The sequence below is a fragment of the Protomyctophum parallelum genome, assembly GCF_964188405.1.
Source record: "Protomyctophum parallelum genome assembly, chromosome: 15".
Lineage (NCBI taxonomy): Eukaryota > Metazoa > Chordata > Actinopteri > Myctophiformes > Myctophidae > Protomyctophum > Protomyctophum parallelum.
In genome coordinates this window covers 28,006,421-28,034,338 of record NC_139710.1, presented here as the reverse complement: position 1 = coordinate 28,034,338, position 27,918 = coordinate 28,006,421, and the positions used below count along the sequence as shown (strand labels likewise).

General features: G+C 43.1%; 1 protein-coding gene across 1 annotated transcript; it reads left to right on the top strand.

Moving 5' to 3' along the window:
* The first annotated feature begins 5,702 nt into the window (after positions 1 to 5,702).
* Positions 5,703 to 27,606, top strand: hmgcra (3-hydroxy-3-methylglutaryl-CoA reductase a). Its single transcript, XM_083784265.1, has 20 exons — positions 5,703 to 5,857; positions 8,788 to 8,973; positions 10,842 to 10,953; positions 12,114 to 12,201; positions 12,597 to 12,681; positions 13,674 to 13,779; positions 14,256 to 14,362; positions 14,603 to 14,722; positions 14,975 to 15,138; positions 15,675 to 15,949; positions 17,811 to 18,016; positions 19,024 to 19,218; positions 19,716 to 19,874; positions 20,205 to 20,362; positions 20,916 to 21,021; positions 21,259 to 21,429; positions 22,274 to 22,414; positions 24,273 to 24,431; positions 24,964 to 25,118; positions 25,494 to 27,606. The coding sequence occupies exons 2-20, from the start codon at positions 8,809 to 8,811 to the stop codon at positions 25,549 to 25,551; spliced, it is 2,730 nt and encodes a 909-aa protein (XP_083640391.1). The 5' UTR covers positions 5,703 to 5,857; positions 8,788 to 8,808; the 3' UTR covers positions 25,552 to 27,606.
* Positions 27,607 to 27,918: the final 312 nt, after the last annotated feature.

The following is a 27,918-nucleotide window of genomic DNA, read 5'->3' as shown; positions in this document are numbered from 1 at the left end:
TATATATATATAGATATAGCCTATTTTAGATAATGATATATGATTGATTGATTGATTGATTGATTGATTGATTGACATCTTATAAACAAATGTACAATGGTGTGCAAACCCCCCAACCCTAATTCATGACCATGATGAAAATATCATATTTTGTATTCCTCTGCAATTTATTTGACAAATACGTTTGCAGATTTTATCAATAAACTACCGTAATTAAATGTTATATGTTTATAGGTTAAGCTATATCCAGTCGGCTATAGGGCCATAAAAAAGGAACTCCATGTTTTCCAGCTGCAACATTAATGTGTGATGAACACATTTACCCATTTAAACCTGAGGAGATTAACAGGGGTCATATCATAGCCATGCTGGCTTTGTGGTGGACATTTAGGGGGCAGGGTCCCATGTTCATCCTGGATCCGATCATCCGAGCAGGATCATACTGGAGCAGGATGTCCCACAATAACTTGGGCCATGTCATTGGACAGTAAAATAAGCAATGTTCTCATTACAATGTAAACATTAAAAAAAAAAAAAGTACAGCCTACCATTTTTGACGGGCTGGAAAGGGGCACTTTGAGGCAAAAGGGCATGTAATGGGCCAAAGACCCTTCATTCAAGACCCTGAAAAAAACGCTGTGTGTTGTTACAGACACCCGGAAAATAAATTGTGTAAATGCGATCATCGGTTATTTAGTTATGGGCTTTGGCTTTTGACCTAAAACGCAATCCGGGACAATAATCAGATATAAATGCATTTTTCCTAAATGTGATAACATGTAGGATCGGATGGCAGGTGAAATGTTCAGTTCCGGTTCATTTCCGGCTGTATCTGTTGCTTAGCAGCCTACAGTACAGTAGAACCATTCACAGTACGTTGGTGAAGAGTGTGATCTATAACACAAACCACTGAAAAGACCACATGACGGAGATCTCATCGTCATCAGCAGTGAAGCGTTCGATTAGACTTGACAGAGATCTCCGTCAGAGTGCATAATGTTGGACATATACTAACAGTAGGAGAGGCATTAGTTCGAAAACACCTTCGGCCCTGACATGCGCTGCCGGCGGTTACAAAACTTACAACTAACCCGTGCTGCGGGTTAAAACTCACCCGTAGCTCCCGACACGTGCAGCAGTGTGGGGAGGGTTAAAACGGGTTAAAACTAACCCTGTTGGCTCCCGACATGCGTGGCAGGTTAGAACTAACCCAACCTGTGGTTGGGTTTTGGGTAAGGGTGTCGGACTCATGACTGCAGTAGGACTGTTTTACTAGTATGTACGTCAGACCAAACACATGCACCCATCTCCATCAACGGCATGTGTTAATGTAGGATAAGCCAAAGCCACCCCCTATTTTTTGGTTGTTTATTTAATTATAATTCATATTCTACTCAAGTTCATAATGCAGTTAATGACATTACAAGTCAAATAGTTAAAAAGATAAAAGTTCATGCATAAGTGTATTTCATTTTGTCATTGTTCTATGTCATTTTTAATAGTCTCAAATACAAATATAGTCACTGTGTTTCTGCCCTGCCAAGAACAAAACAGAGCGATTGCTCCTCTAAGCCACAAGGGGGCAATATACTCCAGTGAGTCAGCATGTTTCTGCCAGTCAGGCAATGAGGAAACCAGTACATCCTGTATAATGTATATGGTGATTGTGCATATATAAGCTGGACAACATTTGTCTCTGTCTCACTCATTTTTGTGTGTTTAACTGTCTTGTTGCAGGTGAGATATAAGAGAGTGGGTTAATTTAGACATACTGTATAAAGTAGCTGAACAGGGGATATGTGATAGTGGGAAAAGGTAGCCGTGTGTCTCCACAATGTTTTAGAGTACTGTCTGTAGTCAGGTTTTGCTTAGCAGCTTAGCTAATAGCTAGCAGCTAATGCTAACTCTGTGATAGTGACTGCAGGAGGCCCCAAGCTACTACTGTCTGTCTGATGTTATTGATAATAATTCCAACTCACTGTGATAGTAATATGCTATTGTGGAAACAGAACTATTTGGTGTCATGTATTTTTGTTATTTTGTTTAAACTGAATGTGATGTTATTATGTATTATTTTGTTATGTCCAGTGAGTCAGCATGTTTCTGCCAGTCAGGCAATGAGGAAACCAGTACATCCTGTATATGGTGATTGTGCATATAAGCTGGACAACATGTGTCTCACTCATTTTTGTGTGTTTAACTGTCTTGTTGCAGTTCCTTGATGTCCAGTAAAACGGTCATAAAATCAAACCACACTGATATGGACTCATTCATTGAAGTGTGTAACATTAAGTTTGGTGCAGATTGGAGCCTTGACAACATGTGGGCAACTGAGGGCCCCTGAGACTGATTGGTTCACTTGACTATGGTCTATGGGTGTGTCGTGACTCGTGACTCATGGCAGAGGCAGACCCCTGAACAGTGTTGTGCCAAGTTTGGTGCCTGTGGCCCACAGTTTGCAAAAAGAGGTACAGTTATATAATGATGCTATAAAAGGATACCACAAAAAGCCCTAAGGGTTTTATCTTTCCTTTGTGGTCCTGTGTATTCAATGCATCAATCATGGCAATCCCCTGGGGAAAGAGCATAGTTTGGCGTGGATCTGAGTTTAGTGCACCTTTAAATGGCCCTGGCCACACGTGGCCCCTGGTGTGTGACTTGTTGTGCCAAGTTTGAAGCGGATCGGAAACAACGCTGCACTTCGCAAGTCCAGATGTTTGTGACGTCCAAGGTCGACCAATCCTCTATAGCAGGGTTTCTCAAAGTGGGTAGGGGGCTGTGGCGCAAGTCCAGGGGTGCCAAAGAATACTTATCACTTCAGTTTAACCATTTAGACCGTCTACTCTAGATTCTAGATGGTCCGTTTTACTAATACTAGACTCTAGAATTAGTAAAACGGACGTGAGTTGCACTGTTCTTGGTGATCCTACTTGGCCTCACCCCCCGAACCCACCTCACCCCTGCCCACTTTGACAGGCTGGGATGGCTTAGGGTCGACGACAGAGTACAGCATCTTGCAATGGGTCTGGTCCACAAGATTCGATACACCACCAAGATACCCATGTACCTGTCTAAATACTTCCTAAATGTAAAGTCCACACCCACAACACCAGAGGGAGTGCAACAAACCATGTACAACCCAGATTCGGCACAAACAAGGGACTAAATTATTTTCGCTCCTATGCCACCAAAATGTGGAACGCCCTACCAACAGTCATTAAGACATGTGAATCCCTTGACTCCTTCAAAACCGCTCTCAAAGGGCACCTATGGACGGCTGCAATTAAAAACTGGCCCCTGTAAAATCTGCTATTTCTCGCAATATGCAGGAGTATTCTAATCAACTTAACATTGCATTTGTTTAATAATTTCCCATCAGCAGCCATACATTGTAGTGATCAAAGCTCTATGATATAACCAATAGCCTACTTTTACAGACTTCCTCCTTCACCTCCTCCCAAAAAAGTTGAATTACCTCCAGAATATGTGTAGGCCCTACTCAACTGTAGGTACCGATCTCTCTTTCACATTTTGGGCACATTTTTATTTTATTTATGTTGCTATTTATAATAAATAAATAAATTCATGTGACCTGGAAAATGGAAATGCACGCTCTGCTTAAACTGAACTCACTTAAACTGATGTATGGATGGATTATTATTATTATTAAACAGAAACTGCATTTGGTTATACCAATTGGATCCAATCAGGATAGTGAACAGGATACAGATGCAAGTGAAATTGAAGACAAAATTGGAACTGTAACTATAGGCGACAGCCGCTTTATGAAATTAAGCTGATTAATGGGTGACTCTTTCCTGAGTGGCTGGAATGTTGCAACCCACCTGAAAATGTAGGCTATAGTTTATTTAAAGAGCTGGAGTGACAGGGAACGAATTCCGTTACTGAACAAACACACACTCAACACACTATGGCATGATTACTATAGTATATCGTATAGTGTTTAACCTTAAAAAATACAAAAATAAATAAAATGTTTGGTTTTAACCAAAAGAAACTGAATCAAATATTGAATCAAGTAGGCCTAACTTAAAAATTGCTGGGGTGCACAAGCCAGAGTATGTATGGTAACCTCAGAAGTAGGCTATTCAAAGTGAAACACCCCTTTAGCCTAAACAACACTACTAGTGCCTGAAACATTTTCACTTCTTCATTTGTTTGGCCTTGACAGCCTAATTTCCCTATCAGTTACCATGCCGTGGGCCCACATAAAGGGTGTATGTGACATTTGTGGAGAAACTGACTTTTATATAAAGGTCTCTATAGAGCTCTATCAGATGGTAAAATATTATAATTTAATATCATGACAGTATCATGGTCAGTTTCATGTCATCATGGTCAGTGTCATCTCAGTATCATGGTCAGTATTACTGTATGTCAATATCATGGCCAGTAACATGGTCAGTATCATGCCAGTATCATCATGATACTGACATACTATCACATCAGTATCAAGGTCAGTGTCATGGTCAGTAGCCTATCGTGTGTCATTACAACCACTTGTCCACATCTGTATAAAAGTATTATCTGTAGTATCTATTACTAATATGTTTGGTTAAATAATTACAATCAATGAAAATTCATTTTTTGTATAGGCTAATATTGTTAAAATGTCACTTATAGAGACTTTGCACTCCAGCCCTAATTATTATATTGTCAGTATCAAGGTCAGTATATTAAAGCTGTGCTGGATTGGAATCCTGTAACATATATACTGTACATATTTAGGACTCTCTCCAGTGACTGGCTCACACTAAGGTCCCCAAAGTAAACACCAAACTGAGGAGAACCACCCGATACCGAGAAGTTACCTATAGGGAAAACAGCATTTTGTTTTAATGCCCCAACCACTTGGAATGACCGTGACCTATACTTAAACTAATGTTGACCCATAACATACGGTCGATTTAAATCTTTGATTGCAGACCTACCGGCAGTGTCTGCAACTGCTTTTAAACTTGTGTTGTTTTGTTTTGTTGATTGATGCATGCATGCATGCATTAATGAATGAATGAATGAATGAATGGATGGATGGATGGATCATGGATGGATGGATGGATGGATGGATGGATGGATGGATGGATGGATTAATTAATTAATTAATTAATTAATCCATTAATTCATGGTTGAATGGATGACCGGATGAATGATGGATGGATGAATGGACGAATGGATGGATGAATGAATGAATGAATGGATGGATGGATGGATGGATCATGGATGGATGGATTAATGAATGAATGAATTAATTAATTCATTGATTAATTCATGGTTGAATGGATGACCGGATGAATGATGGATGGATGAATGGACGAATGGATGGATGGATGGATGAATGGATGAATCATGAATGGATGAATCATGAATGGATGGATGGATGGATGTTGATCATTCAACAAAAACCCCTCTAGTCGACATCATGTTCAAACATAAACCAATTATTAACCTGTCTAGAGTCTGAGTCATGTCACGGCGGTGGTACGTTATAATGTGGCTTCATGTGTGCCTCGCATCACGAGATCACGCGTCCATCCTATAGCCACGTCCCTCTCGGTGCGTCGCCCGGGTAACGGCGTTCTGATTGGCCGCGAGCGTGCGTGACGCAGTGCCATGCCATCCTAGACAGCTGCAGCTAGTATCAGTACCGGTGAGTGGGACGGCCTCTCTCTCTCCGCCGCCGAGGGACTGTGCACATCATTTAATTCATCCTAATTATTTAATGCATCAATATAAGAACCAAATAATATCATGTGCACAGTTCCCTGGTGTTAATTAGTCTCTTCTTTAGCTACAGCCTCTCTGGAATCTGGATTTAAGCATCACATTTCTGACTTTTGTAGGGAGGTAAGTGACGATACTGTCTTTTCAACCTATTGATTGTTTGTGACTTAACTGCTTGAAAAAAGCTGAAAAAACACCACAACAACGCGTCGTCTATTTTTCAGCGAATATATTTGGTGAGCCCCAACTGCTAGGTTAGGTGGTTTATGTGTTTTTGCGAAGTTTTGGGGGGAGAATGAATGTCTCTAATCGTAAAGGTGATCGTGACAATTAGTGCAATATAACATATGAATTAATCATAATAATTATGCCGTAGGCCAACCTATACTCCCCCGTCGGAGGGAGGGTGCAGTCGTGCAGGCTGCAGCTATAGCCTACTGTGTAAACGAAGCTTATTGCATAACAGGGAATAATAGATAGGCATTGTCAAGTGGAACTGCGTCTATAGAGTCTCTATAGCAACATGCTTATAAGTTGGACATACACTTGGGATTCAATTTAGAATGACACTGGTGTGAAAAGGTCTGTTATTATTATACAATCAAATATTTGAATAAAAGTAAAATAAATGCGGTGTGCATGCCAGTGTAGTCAAGTGTCAGCCTGCAATGGTCGACAAAATGCTACATTAAACAACAGCTTGCTATAAAGTGGTAATATTTATATCTGTCTGTCTGGCTGTTTATCTGTCTGGCTCTCTGCCTGGTACTTAATTGATTGATGAGGCACTTGCCTCATCATTGCTCATAGGCTACAATACAATAGTAATACTGATAGGCCTACTAATATTATAATGTTTTTCACTCAAATAAAATAATTTGCCGTCCTTACTGTAGGCCTACCCTAAAATAGAGGGTGTGACATCAGCAATCATAACCAGAAGTTAAGCACAGTACTGAGTGGAAAAAAAGAAAAACGTTCTGGGCTCGTCATACATCCAAACAGAAAAGTAGTATCTGTTTGCATTACACGACTTTAAACAATGTTTGCACTTTGCCACTTCATTTCCTACCCACTGTGTGTGTGTGTGTGTGTGTGTGTGTGTGTGTGTGTGTAAGTGGGGCGGGGGGGGCGGGATATAATCAGATCCAAACTGTTCATTTGAGGGACAGAATTATCGCTTGTGTGGGACAAGTGGGACTTATAATAATTTTAAAATTATTAAATGCATTTAATAATGGTGTTATTAAACCGCTCTGGCGTCTGCACGTTTTGTTTTAAAATTCTAATTGTGGTCATTGGTGACTTGGTGCTGTAGCCTATATAGGCCTATGGATATTTCTCATGTTAGCCTATTATGACAGGCTTAAAAACTGTACATCTTGCTGGAAAAGAGACGAGAGTGCTTTACAACAGAAGGCCAATATTAGTGCGCTAACTTAACTAACTAGTAGGGCATTTGAACACCTGATGCCTGCATCATGCCAGTCAAAATGTGGGACATGATCAGGGTCTGTCCCACACAAAGGGGGACTTTTGGTCACCCTAGGCAGGTGGGGAGGGAGGGGGGGGGAGAGCTTGAGCTTCATCATTAGGAGCCAATGCCATAGAAAAACATGATTTGTATTAGGCTGCTAATCTATAAATCAAGTAACTTGTAACCAAAGTTTTCAAATCATTGCAGTGGGGAAAAAGTAAATGCAATATTTGCCTCTCGAGACGTAGCGGAATAAAAGTACTGTATAGGCTGTACATTGGAAAAAACAAGTACCACAAAAGTACAGTACTTGAGTACCGGTAAATGTTCTATCTTCTTAGTTGCTTCCCCCCATTGTTGAATATAAGGAACATACCTGTCATAGCTGAGGTGTGACAGACAGGAACTATAGACGTGGCTAACCAGAACCATGTTACCTCTGACTCAGTTGTGTAGAAGTATGCTTTACAATGCTGGTTGGATAGGCCTATACCGATACTTAACACAAGTTGTGCCCAAGACGTCCACAGACGTCCTAGGAACTATTATAATTGCTTTCAGGGTGAAAACGGTTACGTTTCAGGAAATGAAATATGAATAAATACATAAACAAACAAATACAAATAATAAATAAATGGGAAAAAGAGTTTTCCAATGTATCCAATAGTTGATATTATTTAGCCACATGCTCTTGTTAATACTTTTCATTGGTTCAGCATTTATAAAACCCCACGACACATTTGTTGTGAGCTTGTAGATCATCTATTTGTGCTACTTTTGCGTGGCACACTCATATGAGGAAGTCTGGCTTTAATTCACAAAAAAGAAAAACAGATAAAGTTGAACAATTGAGATACAAGGTTGATATATAGGTTACAGGTATAGGATCATTTAATATTCGCTTCACCGTTAATAGGATCTAAACCTGTTAAAATTAGGCCTATATGTTTTTTGGGGGCCTGTCGAATATTCTAATAATCGTTAATTAATTAATAGGAATATTGTAATCGGTTTTCATTTTTACACATCCCAGTGGTATTTAGTATTATGAATGAATTATGAATTAGTTTTACCAAGAGGTCATGATCGAACGCAATCAGAACCCCTTCAACACCTTTTAAAGGAGAATTGTGGACCAGCTCTCTTTTTTACTGCAATCTGATGTTATTATGTCCAACAACCAGTGAATCCACGCATGCATGCTCGGTCATAGGCTCGTTCGCCTTTTTACGTAAGCCCATTTGGGACAAAACACTGTGCAGCGTAATTGGTCATTATGAAAGACAGATGTGTAGAAAGAAAAGCAATCAAAATAAGCGATTTAGCGTAAGATCCAGCTTGCACGGTCTGAGTTGCGGTGCACTCTGGACGGAGTTATGTAATGTTTCACCTGCAACACTCGGTATTGGATATAATAATAACATCAGATTAAGGTAAGAAAACAGTTAATCTGGAACTCTCCTGGTGGTGGGCGGTGGGCACTGTGTTGGTTTATCCAACAAGGCTGCGCATAATTAAACTAACTGTGTGTGTGTGTGTGTGTGTGTGTGTGTGTGTGTGCGTGACAGCCGGGACGACTGCTAGCCACCATGTTGACAGGTCTGTTCCGCATGCACGGCCTGATGGTAGCCTCCCATCCCTGGGAGGTGATCGTCGGCACGGTGACGCTCACCATCTGCATGATGTCCATGAACATGTTCACCGGCAACGACCAGATCTGCGGCTGGAACTTTGACTGCCAGAAAACAGAGGAGGTAACAATCACTGAGTCTGCTTCACATCATCATCACACGCACAAGGCTGTCACAAATCATGAGTTAATTGTTCAAAAGGGGGTTCTTTGGTAATTAAATCAAAGAAAAGTGTCCCGTGTGTTTCGTTAGACCTCCGTCAGGTGTGTCCTGATGAAGGTCTAACCCAGTGGTTGGCAAGTAGGTTTGGCCCATAGACTGTAAAAAATATGGACAAAGCGTTCCCCGGGTCTAACATGGACGTAAAATGAAGCCTGTAATTCCTTGCACTGTAAGTCGCCATATTTCTAGATCCGTTTGGGCCCAGCTGGCCATTGGCTGGCCCAGACAACGAGGCGGGACTTCCCCCCTTACTTTTCGTTGGTTTTTGTTTTGACTGAACGGGGGGTGGCTCCCGTTCATAGACTGTAACGGTAGCCACGCCCCTCAGAACATATGCGACATTTTTTAAATAAATGGGACCATAATTTTCCAAAAAGAATATTATGACATGAGAAATGAGACTTTAAACTAGTGACTGGAAGCAGAAAGTATTCATGACCATGTTTATTAAGGTGATACAGTCTAGGTGAAGTTGGGCCCAAATACATGGGCCTCTATGGAGCTATGGGGTTTTTTTGGGCCCAATGACAGCGCCACAACAAGCCATTATATGAACTTTCAGGAAGTCCCGATTTCCTTAGTGGCTTCACGAAATATCTGTCTGACTGCCCCCCTGGTTTGGCCTCGGGCCAAACTCTTTCAAAAGACAGTAGATGGTGGGCCAGAACACAATCAATGGTAAGTTAGGACCTGGCTGGAACCTTATATAGAATAATAATAAACTATATTGTTATAAAAGTTAGCAATACAACACCATGTGGAATAAAAGTTACAGGTGCAGGCCTCCTCCTTGAATGTAGCACTTAAGGCCTATTCATAGTCTGGATTTTCGGTGATGAGGTGACCACCGCTCCGGTGGTGAGCTGACCACCGGAGCTGAAATAACATTGAGCGGTGGTGAGTAAAAACAGAGAGAAGGGCTGGAGCGGTGGCGGTGGTTTGCTCTTCACCGCAGCTCGTGACGTCATGTTGTAGTTCGGTGGTCACCCCACCACCGTAAATCCAGACTATGTATGAGCATTTATTGGGTATTTAGTTCATCAAAAAGTTTCAAATGAACATTTTTCATCTGGTCATGTTCCTTTTGGAACAAGAGGTCTTTCATGTCACGGTTCAAGGTCTCTAAGGCACATAAAACTCAGCTTGAGAGACGTTTATCATCCAAAAGTCTCAAAAGGAAAGTTGACAGTTCACTTCATTCCTTTCCAGCTCTTTATGACAACAAAAAGAGTGAATACATAGTGCAATTTGTTCAAGACATAATCACAAGGGAAAAGTGAAAGGAAAGTCCAAGGCACAAGTTGTCAAGTGTGACAGTGAAAATGATTTGTTGGTCCTACCCGGTTTCATCAATTCAACACTATTGCTGGACTATCCTACAGTCAGCTATTGGAAATTATTTACAAAATAATTTGTCAGGCCAGATACATTTTGCCTAACACTGAACTGGCCCTTCTCTTTGATTGTATTACCAAAACTCCTCCTTTTGAACATTTGCATCCTACGCAGCTGTCAACAACTTTCTAAAAACCTGACGAGTAATTTTCATGCACATTTTTGCGACTATAATGCTGATTTCATTGTGTTTTTGGCATTGGACATTGGAACATATTGTCGCTTTCGGGTGGAAACTTATTATGTTAATAGTTTAAGATGATTATAAAGACAGTCCTGTTTCATTGGTAGATTAGCGAGAGGACGGTGAACCAGGACATTCCTGGTTCGCTGTTGTAACGGACCGATCTTTCTGTTCTGTTTCTTTCCCCCAGCAAATGTTGAGCAGTGACATCATCATCCTGACCATCACGCGGTGCATCGCCATCGTCTACATCTACTTCCAGTTCCAGAACCTCCGACAGCTTGGATCCAAATACATTCTAGGTGAGCAGAGTGTCCACCTCTCATAGCTACACATGGATTACAGTTTTCACTAGCTATACGACTGATTTCAGTCATTCGGATTCCGCTCCTTTCATAATGTTTCACAAATAGCACATTAGGACTCTTAGGCCATACAAACATTTTCAGTCGTGAGATTTAATTTTGCCTTAATCCATGTGTACGTCACTTTAACACTATGTCGTATGACGGTGGTGGCAACATCCAAATCTTCAGTAGTATGTAGGGCTGGGGCGGTATGAGATTTCTATTACCGCGGTTATTGCCGGCCCCCATACCGCCGGTATGGCGGTTATTACCCCCCCCCCCCCCCAAAAGTAAAAAAAAAGTTACAGGTATGGTGTGTGCGATATTAATTGTGAGATTACCATAATGACGGTAATCATTAAAGGACCACTTTTCATATAATAGGTCCTCACTAATAGTCATGATAAAATGGCAAGTTTCTTTCTACTCATAGGAGGCCTAATCTAATTGAATACCCCTGCCATAAAGCATTACACTTGGTTACAAGAGGGTCCACCATTTTCAATTCATCATATCATTTTGTACACTATAAAGCTAAAAACAGGAAATCATCATAAAGGAGGTAAAAAGGGGGAAAACGTATACAGTGAGGGGGGAAAGGGGTGGGTGGAGTCAACGGATTTACGGACAGTTGGTAGGGCGTTCCACATTTTTGTGGCATAGGAGTGAAATGAATTTAGGTGGACCCTCTTGTAAACAAGTGTCCACTCACAGTTAACAGTCTTTGTATTGAGTTGTGCTTGAAATGTAGTGTAATTCTGCAAACTGTTAATAAATATTTTAATCAATCAATCAATCAATCAATCCTTGTTTGTGCCGAATCTGGGTTGCACATGGTTTTTTGAACTCCCTCTGGTGTTGTTGTGTTGCTGGCATGATTAGACTGACTGAGCGTCACTGTTTATTATGATACACTTTTCTTTTTATAAAAAATAAAAATAAATCATTTCATAATTTTTTTTTTCTTTTTTTTTTTTTAACCGCGGTAATGAACCCGATACCGCGGTATGCGTCACATACCGGCGGTATGGCGGTATTGCGGTTATTGCACCCAGCCCTAGTAGTATGTATTGTACAGTAGTATCTATCTAAAGCGTGTCTCTCTCTTTCTGCAGGTATTGCTGGTCTGTTCACCATCTTCTCCAGTTTTGTGTTCAGCACTGTGGTCATTCACTTCCTGGACAAGGAACTTACTGGCCTCAAGTATGTAAAGTACACATTTTCAAATACTCACTATTAATGGATATACTGTACATATTTAAAATACTCTCAACTGTACACATTTTAAAATACTCCAGTCCTAAAATAAGACTGGGCAATACAGTATATATCATTATATCAATATTCTGATATGAGACTAGGTAGATATTGTTTTATACTTTCAACAATAGCACCAATAGGTGATTTTACATTTTTTGCATAATATAAAATAAAAGTGAAATTCAGAATATGTATATATTTGCAGAATGTCGCTAGTGGTATTTGGGGGAAAAAACATATTGTGATATTTGATTTAATGTCCATCTCGCCAAGCTTGTCCTTCTGAAACACATGAAAAAAGATTAAATATTAGTTTTGTGGTGTTGTGTTTTGTCCAGTGAGGCTTTGCCATTCTTCCTGCTTCTTATCGACCTCTCCAAAGCGTGTGCCCTCGCCAAGTTCGCCTTGAGCTCCAACTCTCAGGTACACTCCAACTGACCTCTCTATCTTTGTCAAGTTTATTTGCTTTATAGACCACAACAACATGTGTTTCCATTTCTTTCTGCTGAATGAGAGATTTCCAGATCCAAAAACAAACCGAACAAATGACGCACATCCACACGTGCCAGGTGCAGAGTGCCGTGCTACGTAGTGCCGAGCTTGTAGATCTGCAAATTTAGAAAAATCGTGAAAACGTGTTCACATCTTTGAATATATATTCTTTCACAGCGAACATGTTTATGTTCGCTGTGTTTACATGCAAATATTTGCTTCTGGGGGGGGGGGGGGGGCCTGGAACAACATACTTTCAGATGGGGGTCCGCGGCCAAATTCAGATAATTCTGGGGGTCCTTGACATGAAAAGGTTTGAGCACCACTAATATGTTTTTCAGAAAACTCTGAGAATTTACATTTTTTGGAATCAGGTCTCAGGTCTTGTATTAAGTCTTTTCTCTGGGGCATTTTACCAACTACCACCTACTGTACAATATGCTGGGCGAGGCTGGAACCAGTGACCTGATTACCACACTGCAACCCTAGCCGCTAAGCCCCCAGATAACAACAAAGAGTTAACTGGCACTATAGTCCTGAACAGAACTACATTCATGCCTTTGAAATATTGTCAATATTCAATTGTAGAAAGTAAATAAGTACATTTACTGAAGTACCTTGCTTGAGTTCAATTTTGAGAAAGCTTTATCTATTTTATATAAAGTGTAATACGTATATACTAGTACTACAGATATTGTTGCTTGTACTCCACTACAATTATTTGAAAACGTAAGTTATAAGTTGCTTTGTAGATTTAGATTATTACAAATCATTCGTTAATCACAATTTTGATAAAATGCTGCTATATTCTGGCCTGACACAGAAATTTCGAGGCTAGTGATCTGCTAGCGATTCAGAGGCTGGAGCCATGCAGGCTAGCTATGATCATGACCTGTGTATATGTTCGTTCCTCTGGTGTTTAGGACGAGGTGCGGGACAACATAGCTCGTGGCATGGCGGTGCTGGGACCCACCTTCACGCTGGATGCCCTGGTGGAGTGCTTGGTGATCGGAGTGGGAACCATGTCAGGTACAAACAGAACCATTCTGTAACATTAGATCTGAAATCACAAGTGTAAAACCTGAGGTTGTATGAGGTTACCTGTCGTCGTCGTTTGGCAGAAAACCTTTTTTTCCCATAAATGAGTGCCCTAGCTGCTACGTCGTCATAAGTCGGGCGGGAGGTGTAGGACGGAGGCTTGACGTCCTCCTGGTGGGGGCTGCTGTGTTGCATGTTGCATGTTGCATGTTGCATGTTGCATGTTGCATGTTGCATGTTGCATGTTGTATGTTGTATGCACCATACGGTTGGAGATCATGTGTTAACAACATGCATGTTGTATGTTACAGGTGTCAGACGGCTGGAGATCATGTGTTAACATGCATGTTGTATGTTACAGGTGTCAGACGGCTGGAGATCATGTGTTAACAACATGCATGTTGTATGTTACAGGTGTCAGACGGCTGGAGATCATGTGTTAACAACATGCATGTTGTATGTTACAGGTGTCAGACAGCTGGAGATCATGTGCTGTTTCGGCTGCATGTCCGTCTTGGCAAACTACTTTGTGTTCATGACCTTCTTCCCTGCCTGCGTCTCACTGGTGCTCGAGGTAAGCATGGATCTATAGATCAGCGATACTGAACGTTGTTTTTTTTCAAGGAGTTTGGCATGCAGCAGGCATTAGGCCCATTTGATAAATAATGGGACTCCCAATCAATCCATACCACAATGGTAATGTGTGTGTAAGCGTTGACATGTGTGTGTGTGTGTGTGTGTGTGTGTGTGTGTGTGTGTGTGTGTGTGTGTGTGTGTGTGTGTGTGTGTGTGCATGTGTGTGTGCTATTCACAGCTGTCCAGGGAGAGCCAGGGAGGTCATCCTATCTGGCAGCTCAGCCACTTCTCCAGGGTCATGGAGGAAGAGGAGGACAACAAACCGAACCCTGTCACCCAGAGAGTCAAGATGATCATGGTATGGAGGAGATCCATGTTCACATAATATCCTCGCTTTTCAGGGCAAGAACCTTGTACAGTATGTGAACTAAAACGTTACTTTTCAGGAAATGGAAAAGAGAAAAAAAGAAAATATATACATTTAAAATGTCGTTCATCAAACTGCTGTTCTAAAATGTTGTACAGTACAGTACAAGTATAACGCTAACCTGTGTGTGCGTGTGTGTGTGTGTGTGTGTGTGTGTGTGCGTGCATGTGTCTCTCTCTCCAGTCTCTGGGTCTGGTCATGGTCCACGCTCACAGCCGTTGGATCGCAGAGCCTCTGTCCATCAACACCACCGAGATGGACATCCAGCAGGTGGGCATGAGCCTGGACCACCACTCCCCCAAGAGGATCCAACCCGAGGGACCCCTGTGGCAGTTCTACATGGCCAGGTATACTGTATATACTGTGACACAGGGAAACATTGCTTTTGATTTGAGCCGAGGAGAGAGAAAGGACAGATTGGGGAGTATAGTTAACAATACAATGTCCTAATCGTGACGGCCCTAGGAGTAGACGTGGCCTTGACCAGATCAGTTTGGCTTTCCTGGTGACGCAAGGTTACATGAACCCTAGTGTCACCATTATTCTCCTCTCTGCATGTCATATAGGCAAACAATAGAAAATAGGAGCTCTACAAACTCACAATGCATCGCAACATAAAGCTCGTAGATAGTATACCCATCAGTTTCAATTTGATAGTGTTCCATTTCCAAATGTATCCGTTCGTTGTTTTTGTTCCATCACTTCTTCACTTTATATCCTGTATGAGTTCTCCCTCCCTCCTGACTACATGACATTGCTAATTTATCTTTCTGTTGACTAAAGCGCTGGAGAGACAGGGAGACATTTGCTACAGAACGATTACTATCTGAATATAGAGCCATTCATCACTTAATTATGTGTGTAATCTTGGTGCTCTCCACAGAATGGTCACCATGGACATCGAGCAGGTCATCTGTCTGGGCCTGGCGTTGCTGCTGGCCATCAAGTACATCTTCTTTGAACAAGTGGAGATGGAGTCCACCTCCCTGTCGTTGAAGAACCCCATGACCATGACCATGTCCATGCCCTCCGCGGCCGCCCGCCGCGCTAACCCCGACGACTCCTGCTGCCGCAAAGAGACCCTGCCGGCTCCCCAGCCCCTCGCCCAGAAGGCGTTGACGGCCGTCCCACCGGCCCCCGCCACCAAAGAAGAAAGAGGTATGGGTGACTAAAGCCTAATTTATATTAGGGTTGCACGATATTGTTTTTTTGAAAAAGATACCGATATCGGTAACTTACGGCTCCTCAAGACCGATACCGATAACCGATAACCGATATTCTTTTGTATTATTAATCATGTTTTAAATGCATATTCACCTGTAGTTTTGACATGAGCATTACTACCAACAAATAAAGCCAAGAACAGTTTTGACTCTTCAAATAAAGTGACTATTTATTTTTCCAAATAAATATTTGAGGCAATCAATGTATTTCCCTGAAAAATGACTGGACTAAATCCAAATGGTCTTTGTGCTTTGTTGTGGTCTTGGTCCATAAAGAAATGGAAACAACTATTACTTGGCATTAGGACAGCAAGACTATCAAACATTTTCCAAAAGAAATAATCATAGTCTGAAACAAAGTTTACTATTTGACAACCTGTCAATAACTAACCTGTAAACATTGTAAGATGTAAACATCTACCATATAAAAAATAAAGGCCTCTGCAGTGCATAAGGATTAAAATTAAATACTATTACTGACCAGTAAAAGACTGTCAGACATGTCTCTATGTAAACGTAAACTGAATGTGCATTCCTCACAGTAACAAAAAACAAAACAAAAGGTACTCTGAAACAAGTTAGTCAGACATGTAATGTAACCAACTAACAAACTGAAAAAGTGCATTCCACACAGTAACAAATAGCTACTACTGAAATTTGTCTTGTCTATGTAACACAAAACTGAAAAAGGTGCATTCCTTCTCATTTTACAGAACAAAGGATTATTGGTTTTATTTTATTGGTTTTTTTGAAGGGACAGACAGTAGGCTGACAGGAAACGGGAGAGAGATGGGGGAAGACATGCAGTAAAGGCCGTGTCGGGCTCGGGAGTCTAACCTGCGGCACACTGCGACTGGATTACCAGTCGGGTTCCCAGACGGTTACGCCACCGCCTGGGCCTATAATCCATATTGACACTCACTTTTGTTCACTCAATGTTCAATGTTCACTCACTTTTCACAAAAGCATGAGGTTTCTTGCAGCGAGTTCTTAATAAAATATTGCTTTTAACAATCACAACTACACAGATTACAGCAGGGGTGTCGATGGCCTAGTAGCAGTGGCGTGCACAGATAGACACTAGGGGGTGCTAGAGCACCACCTGCCCTTGCCCTCTGGACAGCAATGATGACATTGATCAATTCTTGATGAAAAAAAAAAACCTTCCAATATATTATTTATGCCCCAAAATCTATAAATCTCACACTATTAAGGCAACCGGACAGTTCCACGCACTGCACAAGGTGCCCCTCTTTCACTTGAGCACCTGCCCCTCTAAATGTCTGTGCACGCCACTGCCTAGTAGTGGTTAAGGCACATACCACATACAGCACACTGTGGGACCGCACACTAAAACAAATAAACAAAATACATTCCCTCCATGTTTTGATGCCGGTAGATGGGAACGGTCGTACAAAGAAAAATGCAGACAAAAGTTGTATAGCGGCTGCTCGGTTCGATCCCCGGGTCCCTTAGTATTAGTGGTTTTTTTTTACCATTTCGTCTCGGTCGGGTGGAAACCTCATGTCCAAAATCTTCATGATTCAAATTCAAAAACAAAAAACATTTGATGCTTTTGTGTGACGCTGTAGTATGATCACGTACAGAACGTTCATTTACAAAAAAAACACAAATAGAATATGGAGAGAAGAGGTTTCTGCCCGACAGCAACAATTAAATGCTTTTTTGCGGAAAATGATTACCGTTAAGTCTCATGCACTGAAAATATGATATTACCCCACCTCCTGTTTCAAACGCCTTGTATCCCCCCTCTGTCTCCTCTTTTATCTTCCCAGATGAGGTGATAAGGCCCCTGCCGGCACTGGTGACCGTCAAGCCTCGAAGCAGCAGCATGTTTGTGGTCGGAGACGGTGACATGGAGCCCCCCTCCTCCGCCACCATCCCAGCGGCTGCAGAGACGACACCCCCCAAGCCCCCCTGCATCATCCCACCCACACCCAGGCCTCTGGAGGAGTGTTTGGCTATCCTCAAAAACCCAGAGGTAACCCCCCTCTCTAGAGCGCAGCCACGCATGCATGCGCGCACGCACGCACGCACGCACGCACGCACGCACGCACGCACGCACGCACGCACGCACGCACGCACGCACGCACGCACGCACGCACACACACACACACACACACACACACACACACACACACACACACCATCCCCTCGTTTAGGCTAGAAGTAGTGCATGGGGGGGTTACAGGGGGTCACAATTTCCAAGAAACAATATCTGCAAGCTTGTACATCTGCTATTTTTGAGCGGTACTAACCGCACCAACGTGTGTGGCTTTGTGTGTGGCTTTGTGTGTAGCCTAGTCTGGCACAAAACATTTTCAGATAAGGGGGTCTGTGCGTATAAATTTGGCGGGTCCTTGAAGGTTTGAGAACCACTGGGCTAGTGTGGTTAAGATGTGTGTCACACAATGCTAACCCACTGTCTCACAACACCAGCCGCCGCAGCACAGCAGCAGGAGGGGCGATTGAGGCTGTGTGCTGTAAGCAGGTTTTAATGAGCTTGGCCTCCACTTTCTCTGTGAGGCTCTTATCTATTATAGCAGGACACTAATAGACAAGACTTCTTAAAGGTGCAGGACGCTAAATGGATAAGACGCCACTGGCCTGCCCTGCACTCTGATCCTGTCTTGTCTACATCTGAAAAGTTGCAGGGAAACAAATCCACGTGCAGCCACTAAAAGCACCAATGCACTAAAAGCATCTATGCACTATGCAGTATTTTACTTCACAGGATAGATGCTATGCAGACAATACAAGCACTTGTTTTGTTTTGTGTGAATTGAATTCATTTCATAAAGCTGCATTTCATAACTGCGGGTTTTGAAGAGCATATGTTGAAACTTGTGACCTCTACAAAATATATAGAGGTTACCAGGAGGCGGAATTAAAATAAAGTGTAAACTCTGGACCATTTCACTTTGGGTAATGAATCGGCTTCATTATCACAACGATTGATCCACGTGTCTCCTCCTCCTATACTTCCAGATGGGGGCGGGGTTCCTGAGCGACGGCGAGGTGATGCTGCTGGTGAACGGTAAGCACATCCCGGCCTACAAGCTGGAGGCCATGATGGAGAAGCCGGAGCGAGGGGTCGCCATCCGCAGACAGATGGTGTCGGCCAAGCTGGCGTCCCCGTCGGCGCTGTCCACCCTGCCCTACGCCCACTACGACTACTCCAAGGTGAGGATGTTTGGGTTGTTTGGGTTCCATACTGGTGTCGTCAACAAAAAAAAAAGTCTAATAATTGCCGATGTATCGGCCTGACTCTAGCATTAACAGATAATAAAGAGAGTAACAGAATGTTTGGGTTTAATATGATCACAGCACTGATAAAACTGATTCATGTTAAAGGAGGACGTCAGCCATTTTCAACCACATCTTGATCAGTGTTATACCATTCGGCTACAGTATGTCGCCTAAAATTGGTGGAAACGCAAGCCGGTTCCGTGAAAGCTAGTGAATCTAGAACAGAACCAGTTCTAGAACCAAAGTTCTTTATTTGGTGGAAAAGAGGCCTCTGAGTAGGCATTAGTGAGGCCCATTATATATGATGATAGGCTGAAAATGGGGTCCTATAAGGATGTTCGTTTGTAAGACGTCAAAACTAAATAAACCCTTACGTTCCTTTGTTGTAACGTTGGCTTGTTGTGTAAACGTTGCCGTCTTGTTGTTGCCAGGTGATGGGCACCTGCTGTGAGAACGTGATTGGCTACATGCCGGTGCCGGTAGGCGTGGCCGGACCGCTCCACCTGGACGGGAAGCAGTTCCAGGTTCCCATGGCGACCACGGAGGGCTGCCTTGTGGCCAGCACCAACCGCGGCTGCCGAGCGATTGCTGTGAGTGTCCCCCCCCCCCCCTGTAGTCTTTAGAGAACTGGGCTGGAGTTACTATTGTAGTTTGACCATCATTTTCTGTCGCTTTGATAAGAAATCAAGGTCTACAAGCTCACAACGTGTCACGGATTAGTGTAGCTGGATATTTCATTTTCAAATACATTTCACTTTGATGCTTTTGAGTGACGCCGTGTAGTATGATCGAGTGGGGCGTTAATTTACAACAAAAAAAACACAAAAAGGTAGACTATGGAGATGAGAGGTTTCAGCCCGACAGCTACCTGTAGCTATGACGACGATATGTTGCCATTCATACCGTTTTGTGTTTTCCAGCTGGGAGGCGGAGCCAACAGTCGTATCCTGGCCGATGGCATGACGCGCGGCCCCGTGGTGCGGCTGCCCTCGGCATGCTACGCGGCCGAGGTCAAGGCTTGGCTGGAGACCACGGACGGGTTCCAGGCCACCAAAGAGGCCTTCGACAACACCAGCAGGCAAGGACTTAAAAATAAATACAAAATAAACATAAAGAAAACCAATAAGTCAGGTTACGTAAGCATTGTCAAGCATTCAGCTACATTGCTCACAACACGTTGTGATTTGACACGTCGTGAGCTTGTAGATCACAAGATCAGCGATTACCATAAATCTGGCTTTACTGTAATCACTTCTGCCGCTTGCGTCACGGACGACTTTGGCATCACAATTACGGTCGTTTTTCAAAATATGATCATTACAGAGATTCCAAAACTGCCCACTGACAGGCCGCAAGTGAATTGCAAGTGGGCCGCCAAATAAGATTGAAAAAATAATAATATGTAAAATAGTGGCATTTTCCCCTTAAAACCTTGATAAATGAGTTCAATTCTCATTGTGATACAGATAAATAGGACCTTAAATTATACTACAGTATGTTAGTGGAGTTCAGGGGTGTGCCATGAACACTTTTGAGACTTCCAGGTGGGCCCTGATACAGAAGAGGTTGGAAACCACTAACCACTGGTCATATTTACTCTTACGTGGTTGGTTGGTGGTTTTGTTTGGCAGGTTTGCTCGTCTTCAGAAGCTGCAGATCGGTCTGGCAGGGAGAAATCTCTACATACGCTTCCAGTCCATGACGGGAGACGCCATGGGCATGAACATGATCTCCAAGGTTAGCCCTCCGTGTGTGTGTGTGTGTGTGTGTGTGTGTGTGTGTGTGTGTGTATGTGTGTGTGTGTGTGTGTGTGTGTGTTTCTATATTATCATGTGCATGGTGTGCATCATTAGGTTTTCACATTCACGTTACAAGCATGCGTACATGTCATGATATACACAAACTTGATACAATGTTGAGACGTGAATGGATATTGAAATGTGTGTGTGTGTGTGTGTGTGTGTGTGTGTCCAGGGCACAGAGCAGGCTCTGGCCAGGATACAGGAACAGTTCCCGGAGCTCCAGGTGTTGGCGGTCAGCGGTAATTTTTGCACCGACAAGAAGCCGGCGGCCATCAACTGGATCCAAGGCCGGGGCAAGTCAGCCGTCTGCGAAGCCACCATCCCTGCCAAGGTCGTTCGAGAGGTAATAACGGCCCCTTTACTTTCCACTAAAAGCTCAATTTACACTCCATGGACCCGTGAGGTTCCATTTCTTTGTTGTGGAGCAGAAACCTCTTATTTCCATATTCTAACTTTTAGTGTTAATTTATTCAAAAGTATCAGATTTACAAACTCGAAATGCAGCGTGAATCGACCCGTTTGTGGCTTGTACGTACATCTGCTACTTTGGCTAATGGCTATTCTTTTATTTGAATTTATCATTTAACGCTTTCTCTGGAACGGTCTGCCCATACTGCCAGCACTTATGAGCGTCTTTACAAATTTGTCAAGACCCACAGAACAGTAAATATCTAAAAATAAGTCTTTATTTTCTTTATTTTCATCAGACGAAAAAGGTGTCAGTGCTATGTTATTGGCAGTTGAATATAGCTTGTTTCCACCAAAGCGCCGTCCTACTGTAGAATAGATCACGTTATTTCCGGGTGTACTCTTCTTCAGAAGTCCTAGGATCACTCACAGGTTGCGGAAGAGCGCTCTATCGTAAACACTGAAAACACCAAATGGCGTAATGGAATTCTGTGTGTTCACGCCCTACTTGCTTACACTTGACTACAGCGTTACACAAACGCAGCAGATCCACAAGCTCAAAGCACAAAGCAATGCGTCACGAGCATATCGATATATATATATATATATGTTTGCCGTTCTGAATCCAGACCGTTTTGGACATACAAGGTTTCCACCCCGAACAGCGACGTATAATGGTTATGATTAGCGACCAGCTAAATGAGCTGTCAAAACAGAGTCAGCGGGCTGTGATCAGGCTGAGGCATCACGAGCGCCCTCGTCTTCTTCTCCCTCGCCAGATTTTGAAGACCACCACTGCAGCTCTGGTGGACGTGAACATCAACAAGAACCTGGTGGGCTCGGCGATGGCCGGCAGCATCGGGGGCTTCAACGCCCACGCAGCCAACCTGGTGGCCGCCATCTACATCGCCTGTGGACAGGTACTGTTCCACCGGTAGTAAAATACTACAGTATGGCGAAAAATGTTCGTCGATTACCTTTTAAAATAGCGGCTCTACAAGCGATCAACACGTCGCGATCAACATCAGCACGGTTTCTATTGCATGATGTTTGCCTAAACTTGACAATTTACTTGAATTGTTTGATACATTCGGTAGCCTGTATTGAATATTGACAAAACACAAGCAAAAAGGACAATTACATGCAGCAACACCATTATGGTCCTCCAAGACCCCCTTGGGGATCTTAGATAGCAAAAAATGTAATGGAAATAACAACAATGTAAAACTAAAAGTACCTCAAAATTGCACTTAATCGCGTCATCAGTGCCCATACCCGAGGCGGGGTTGGCGAAAGGGCCTTTCTGTGTGGAGTTTGCATGTTCTCCCCGTGTCCCCTAGGGTAGGTAACATGCAGTAATCCTGGTCTCTAAACTTCCTCCCCCTGGCCAGCCGGGGCGCCTGATGGAGGGGAAAGGAACTGGTTGGAATACCGTGTTCCTTCCACGCGCTACGTCCAACCAGGGAAACAGGAGCAACTTGGACATGAAGGAAGGAAGCACGAGTTCAAGTCCGTTGCTCTCCCCATGTACCCCATATATGGGGACTAGGTTGGCGGAGGGTGTGTAGAGCCCAGGATCACATTAGATAATTGACACAAGGGTGAAAAATGGGTTACAAAAATAGTGGGATATAAAATAAAAAATCTAATTTTAAATTAACTTAATTACAGTACTGTGTACAGTACTAATAATCACCCCGCCCCTCCCAAAAGAACATCCTACTGCTCAGCATCAATGTCTCGTATGGCAACCACCGGCCCCAAAGTCACGATTATCCCCCTCTCTCTCTCTCTCTCTCTCTCTCTCTCTCTCTCTCTCTCTCTCTCTCTCTCTCTATATATCTCTCTCTCTCTCTCTCTCTCTCTCTCTCTTTGTGTTCCATCTCTGAGGCTGTGTGCCTCCTCACCCTGACCGGCTCATTTGCAGCCTCGCCGAGTTACGCACACGTTAAAGGACCCCAAGTTGGTCCTGTGTCCCACCCAGGAACACACACACACACACACACACACACCCTCACACACACACACACACACGCACATGCACACACACACACACACACACACACACACACACACACACACACACACACACACACACACACACACATGCACACACACACACACACACACACACACACACAGGGTACAGATCCGCTTACATGCACACACACACTGTCATAAAGCCATCATCACAGCGTCAGCGGGACATTCTTCAGCTGAACAGAATAGTGCGAGTATCGTGACGAAAATAAAGAGTGAACCGCAGAACAGTGAACAACATAAAACAGTACAGAACATCGCTGTGAGTGCGTCGAGCGCCTCGGGGCAAAAGGCCTGAGGTGAGTCAAAAGCTTCAGGGGGTCCCCATGCAGAAAAACTTCACTATCATTTATCCCTTTATACGTTGGCTATTCAGAAATAGCAGATCTACAAGCTTTTACATCTGCTGTTTTTGAAACATTTCGAAAAAATCTCTCGTTGGAAAATGTAAGTATTAACACAAATCCTCTCCTCTTGGGGGGATCCCTGGCACAAAACATTTTCAGATGGAGGGTCCACGGCCAAATACATATCAATTTGGGGGTCCTTGGCACAAAAACGTTTGATTTTATTAATATTTTCAAGTCACATACTGTATGCCCTATATGTCATATATACCCCTCCCTCCCCCCAGAGTTCCCGCGCCGAAAGAGCCTGCGGTATCTCGTACAACGTGCAGCGGTTTGACATGTATGTGTCTCTCCCCAAACCCCAAACCCCCCCCCGCCCCCCTTCCAGGACCCAGCGCAGTCGGTGGGAAGCAGTAACTGCATCACTCTCATGGAGTCATCAGGACCCACGGGGGAGGACCTGTACATCAGCTGCACCATGCCCTCCATCGAACTGGGAACAGTGGGAGGAGGGACCAACCTGCCCCCACAGCAAGCCTGCCTACAGGTACACACACAAAGTCACCTTTAGCCGACTCGGCGCCATCCGAGTTTTGTACCGATAGGGAGAGACTCGTAAATCATCATATCATCATCCCCCCCAGTCTCGGTACGCAGTGGGGGACGGGGACGAGCACTCAATCTGACTAACACATACACAAGTCTAAGCTTACTTTGCAGCAATTTAGCTCAGTAATTCTAAACACTATTTCAAGGAAAAAATGGAGCGTACCAAGTATAAAGCCCTGGGGTCAGTATACTAAGTTAACCAAGTATAAGGTCTACTAATTGGTTAAATGGCCATTACAGGCCCGGGCCGGCCTAGCGGTCCGGGCACCTAGGCTGCTAATCCGACGACCTTTGCCGTGTTTCCCATCTCTCTCCCCCCATTACATTTCCTGTCAACTGTCTATTATACGCCATCAAATAAAGGCAGCAAAAAGCCCCAAAAATATATCTTAAAAAACAGTGTTGACACTTTCACAGTTTAATTTATTCTGCCAGATCTAGTGTGATAAAAGTGTGTCCTTTCCCTGTAGATGCTGGGTGTGCAGGGTGCCAGTCTGGAGTGCCCGGGTGAGAACGCGCGCCAGCTGGCCAGGGTGGTGTGTGGCACCGTGCTGGCCGGAGAGCTGTCACTCATGGCCGCTCTCACCGCCGGCCACCTGGTCAAGAGTCACATGACACACAACAGGTAACAGCGCTTTGTTCATTTCATACTTGATACCAGTGTTGTCGCCAGGCAGACACCTAGCTCTTTATCTCCACATTTTACACTTTTTGTGTCGTTTTATTTTCCGTACATTAACACCCCTACTTGATCATACTACGGCCGCACGGCGTCACACGAAAGTATCCAAAGTAGCACATCCCCAAGCTCGGAATGCAGCGCGTTCAGTAACAGTAGTTGGCGTGCCTGACGCATTGCCCAGCCAGCCTCACCTTTCTCTCTCTGGCTTCGTCTGTGACCCATGTGGGAGGCAATGATTACTAAGCAAAAACACGAAAAAGGTTTTGTTTTATCCAAACAATATCATTTACCGCATCGTTTAAATGGTTCCTTCTACAGATCCAAGTTGAACTTGCAGGAGACCACTGCAGGATCCTGCACCAACAAGGCTTCTTGAGACGGGACCCTACCCCCAAGGTTCACCCTACAACCCAATCACGCACAAGCACCTTCTGATCCTCGTGCACACGCATTCCACATTGTGCCGACGCCGAGACGGACGATTAACGGACAATGGATAAGAACGATGTGCTGAACAGGTTCAAACATTTTATTTTTATATTAAATAAAAGGGACTTATCTTTCACTGGCCCTGTTGAAGGGCCAATCCAAGTGCTTTATAAGAGACAGCAAAGGTGTTGACCAATCATCATGCTGGAAATGGACTTGATGCACAAAATTGTCTGATAATGCCAATCAGAAAATTCTGCTGGGGGATTTTCAGATTTTGTTTTATTTTTAAGCAGCTGACTATGAACACTTAAATTACTGACTTGCATAATGTTTTCCTTTTTTCTTTTTTTTTTGCTGTTATAAATGTCAGTTCCCTGCATGGGAAACGTGGATGAAATTGATTATTCACTGAGCAAAGCATACTGTACCTTTTGGTCATATATTCCAATTATTTAAATGCCAAATATACAGCCATTTCAATAGACATTCCGACGTGAACGTTGACATTACATACAATGACGTCAGCGTCAAAGTAAGAAGCAAATTGGAAAAAGCCTGTGTATTTCTGTATGTATGTCACTCTTTCCGACATCATCTGACTCATGTCAGATGACTGACATGAGTCTATCATGTCATGAGTCACGATGAGTCATCTATCTGATGACTCATCGTCATCAGATTAGACAAGGCCATGAAGCTTCATATTAAAATAATTATCTGACATACGGTGCAATTCGGTGGCCAAAGGTCAATGTCACAGTTAGTTAATAACAGATTGTCATACACAACTGAATGATTGATCTTAGAAGGGTCCATTTTGGTTCCCACTGTACACTCTCCGAGTAACCGATCTGTAAAGCACTGGTTCCCAAACAGTGGGTCAGGACTAGGGACCCATAGAAATGGGTCCCTTTCCCTTCATTGTTTCGTGCATTTTGTTTTTAATTATTTCAAAACCTTTTAAAAAAACATTCCCAAAAAGTTTTCATGATTTAATACCAAATAAAATGTTTTTTCCAAGTAGTTTCTTGAATAAATAAAATGAAAAATCTAAGAAATTCCAGGAATTAGAAAGATGTTTAAGTAGTAGTGAAAATAGCCGATCTACAAGCTCAGAGTGTGGCGCGAAGCGTCACATTGTGAGCTTGTAGATTTTGCCATTTTCAGTAGTTTGGGTCCCGGGCAAACGCCTAATTTTTCTTTTGGGTCACAGACTAAAAAGTTTGGAAACCACTGCTGTGAACCATGAGTGTCCCTAGTTGGACCCAACTTTGAGAACCACTGTGCTACATGACAGAAGACGTACGATGTGTAAGCACTGTGCTACATGACAGAAGACGTACGATGTGTAAGCACTGTGCTACATGACAGAAGACGTACGATGTTTAAGCACTGTGCTACATGACAGAAGACGTACGATGTGTAAGCGCAGGCTTGAATTTTGCCATTCCGTGGCTCAACCTTGACACACGCCTCACACCTCTGTTTCACAAAGGTGCTATGTTTAGCTAAGACATTTTATTGTTTACTGAATGACCGTAAAAGGGATGTAAAGAATACATGAAAATGTTTTCATTTTTTATTTCGTCTCAGATGCTGTAAAACGGATGCATAATTTCCTTGTGCTGTATAGCGTCTCTCCTGTTTGTTAACATGGAAGGAATGCAGGCAGTTTTTCATAGTGTGATGTCTAAATTATGCTCAGTCGTACGTCAGGTGTGGTCCACCGGAAATAGCCGATCTACAAGCTCAGCCGATCTACAAGCCTGCAACACGCTGAGCTTCTAGAATCTAGAACTTAGTGGCTAATTTTGGCAAGCAACACCGGCTTACGATAAAGTATAAGTCCGGCTTCAGTCTCTTACCACGGGTTTGTAGAACTAATTGCAAATGTGAAGACAGGAGCAGTACAGGAGATGAGAAACAAGTGAAAATGAAAATAACTTTTTTTTGCATATATTTTTTGTGATAAAAGAGAATAAAAAATTACAATAAACAACTGTACTCTTGGTTTTTGAGTTGTTGGCTGCACAGAAGGCCTATGCTATATATGAAAAGAGTAACATGACACTGTATGGGACCTGAACCCCACCCAGACATTATTCGGTTAAAGCTCTATATATCCTGACTGCTATAGAGCGTTTGTTCGGTAATGTCGGTCTCTCCGTCTCTCCAGGTCTTTAATACACCGTAAATAAATGTTCAAGTGGGTCATCGATTCCATCCAGTCAGGAGAGAGAACCACCATGTTATCAGCTTCAGCTTTATAGTGTTCCATTATAGTTGTCTGCTCGTTTTGTTTTTGTTTCAT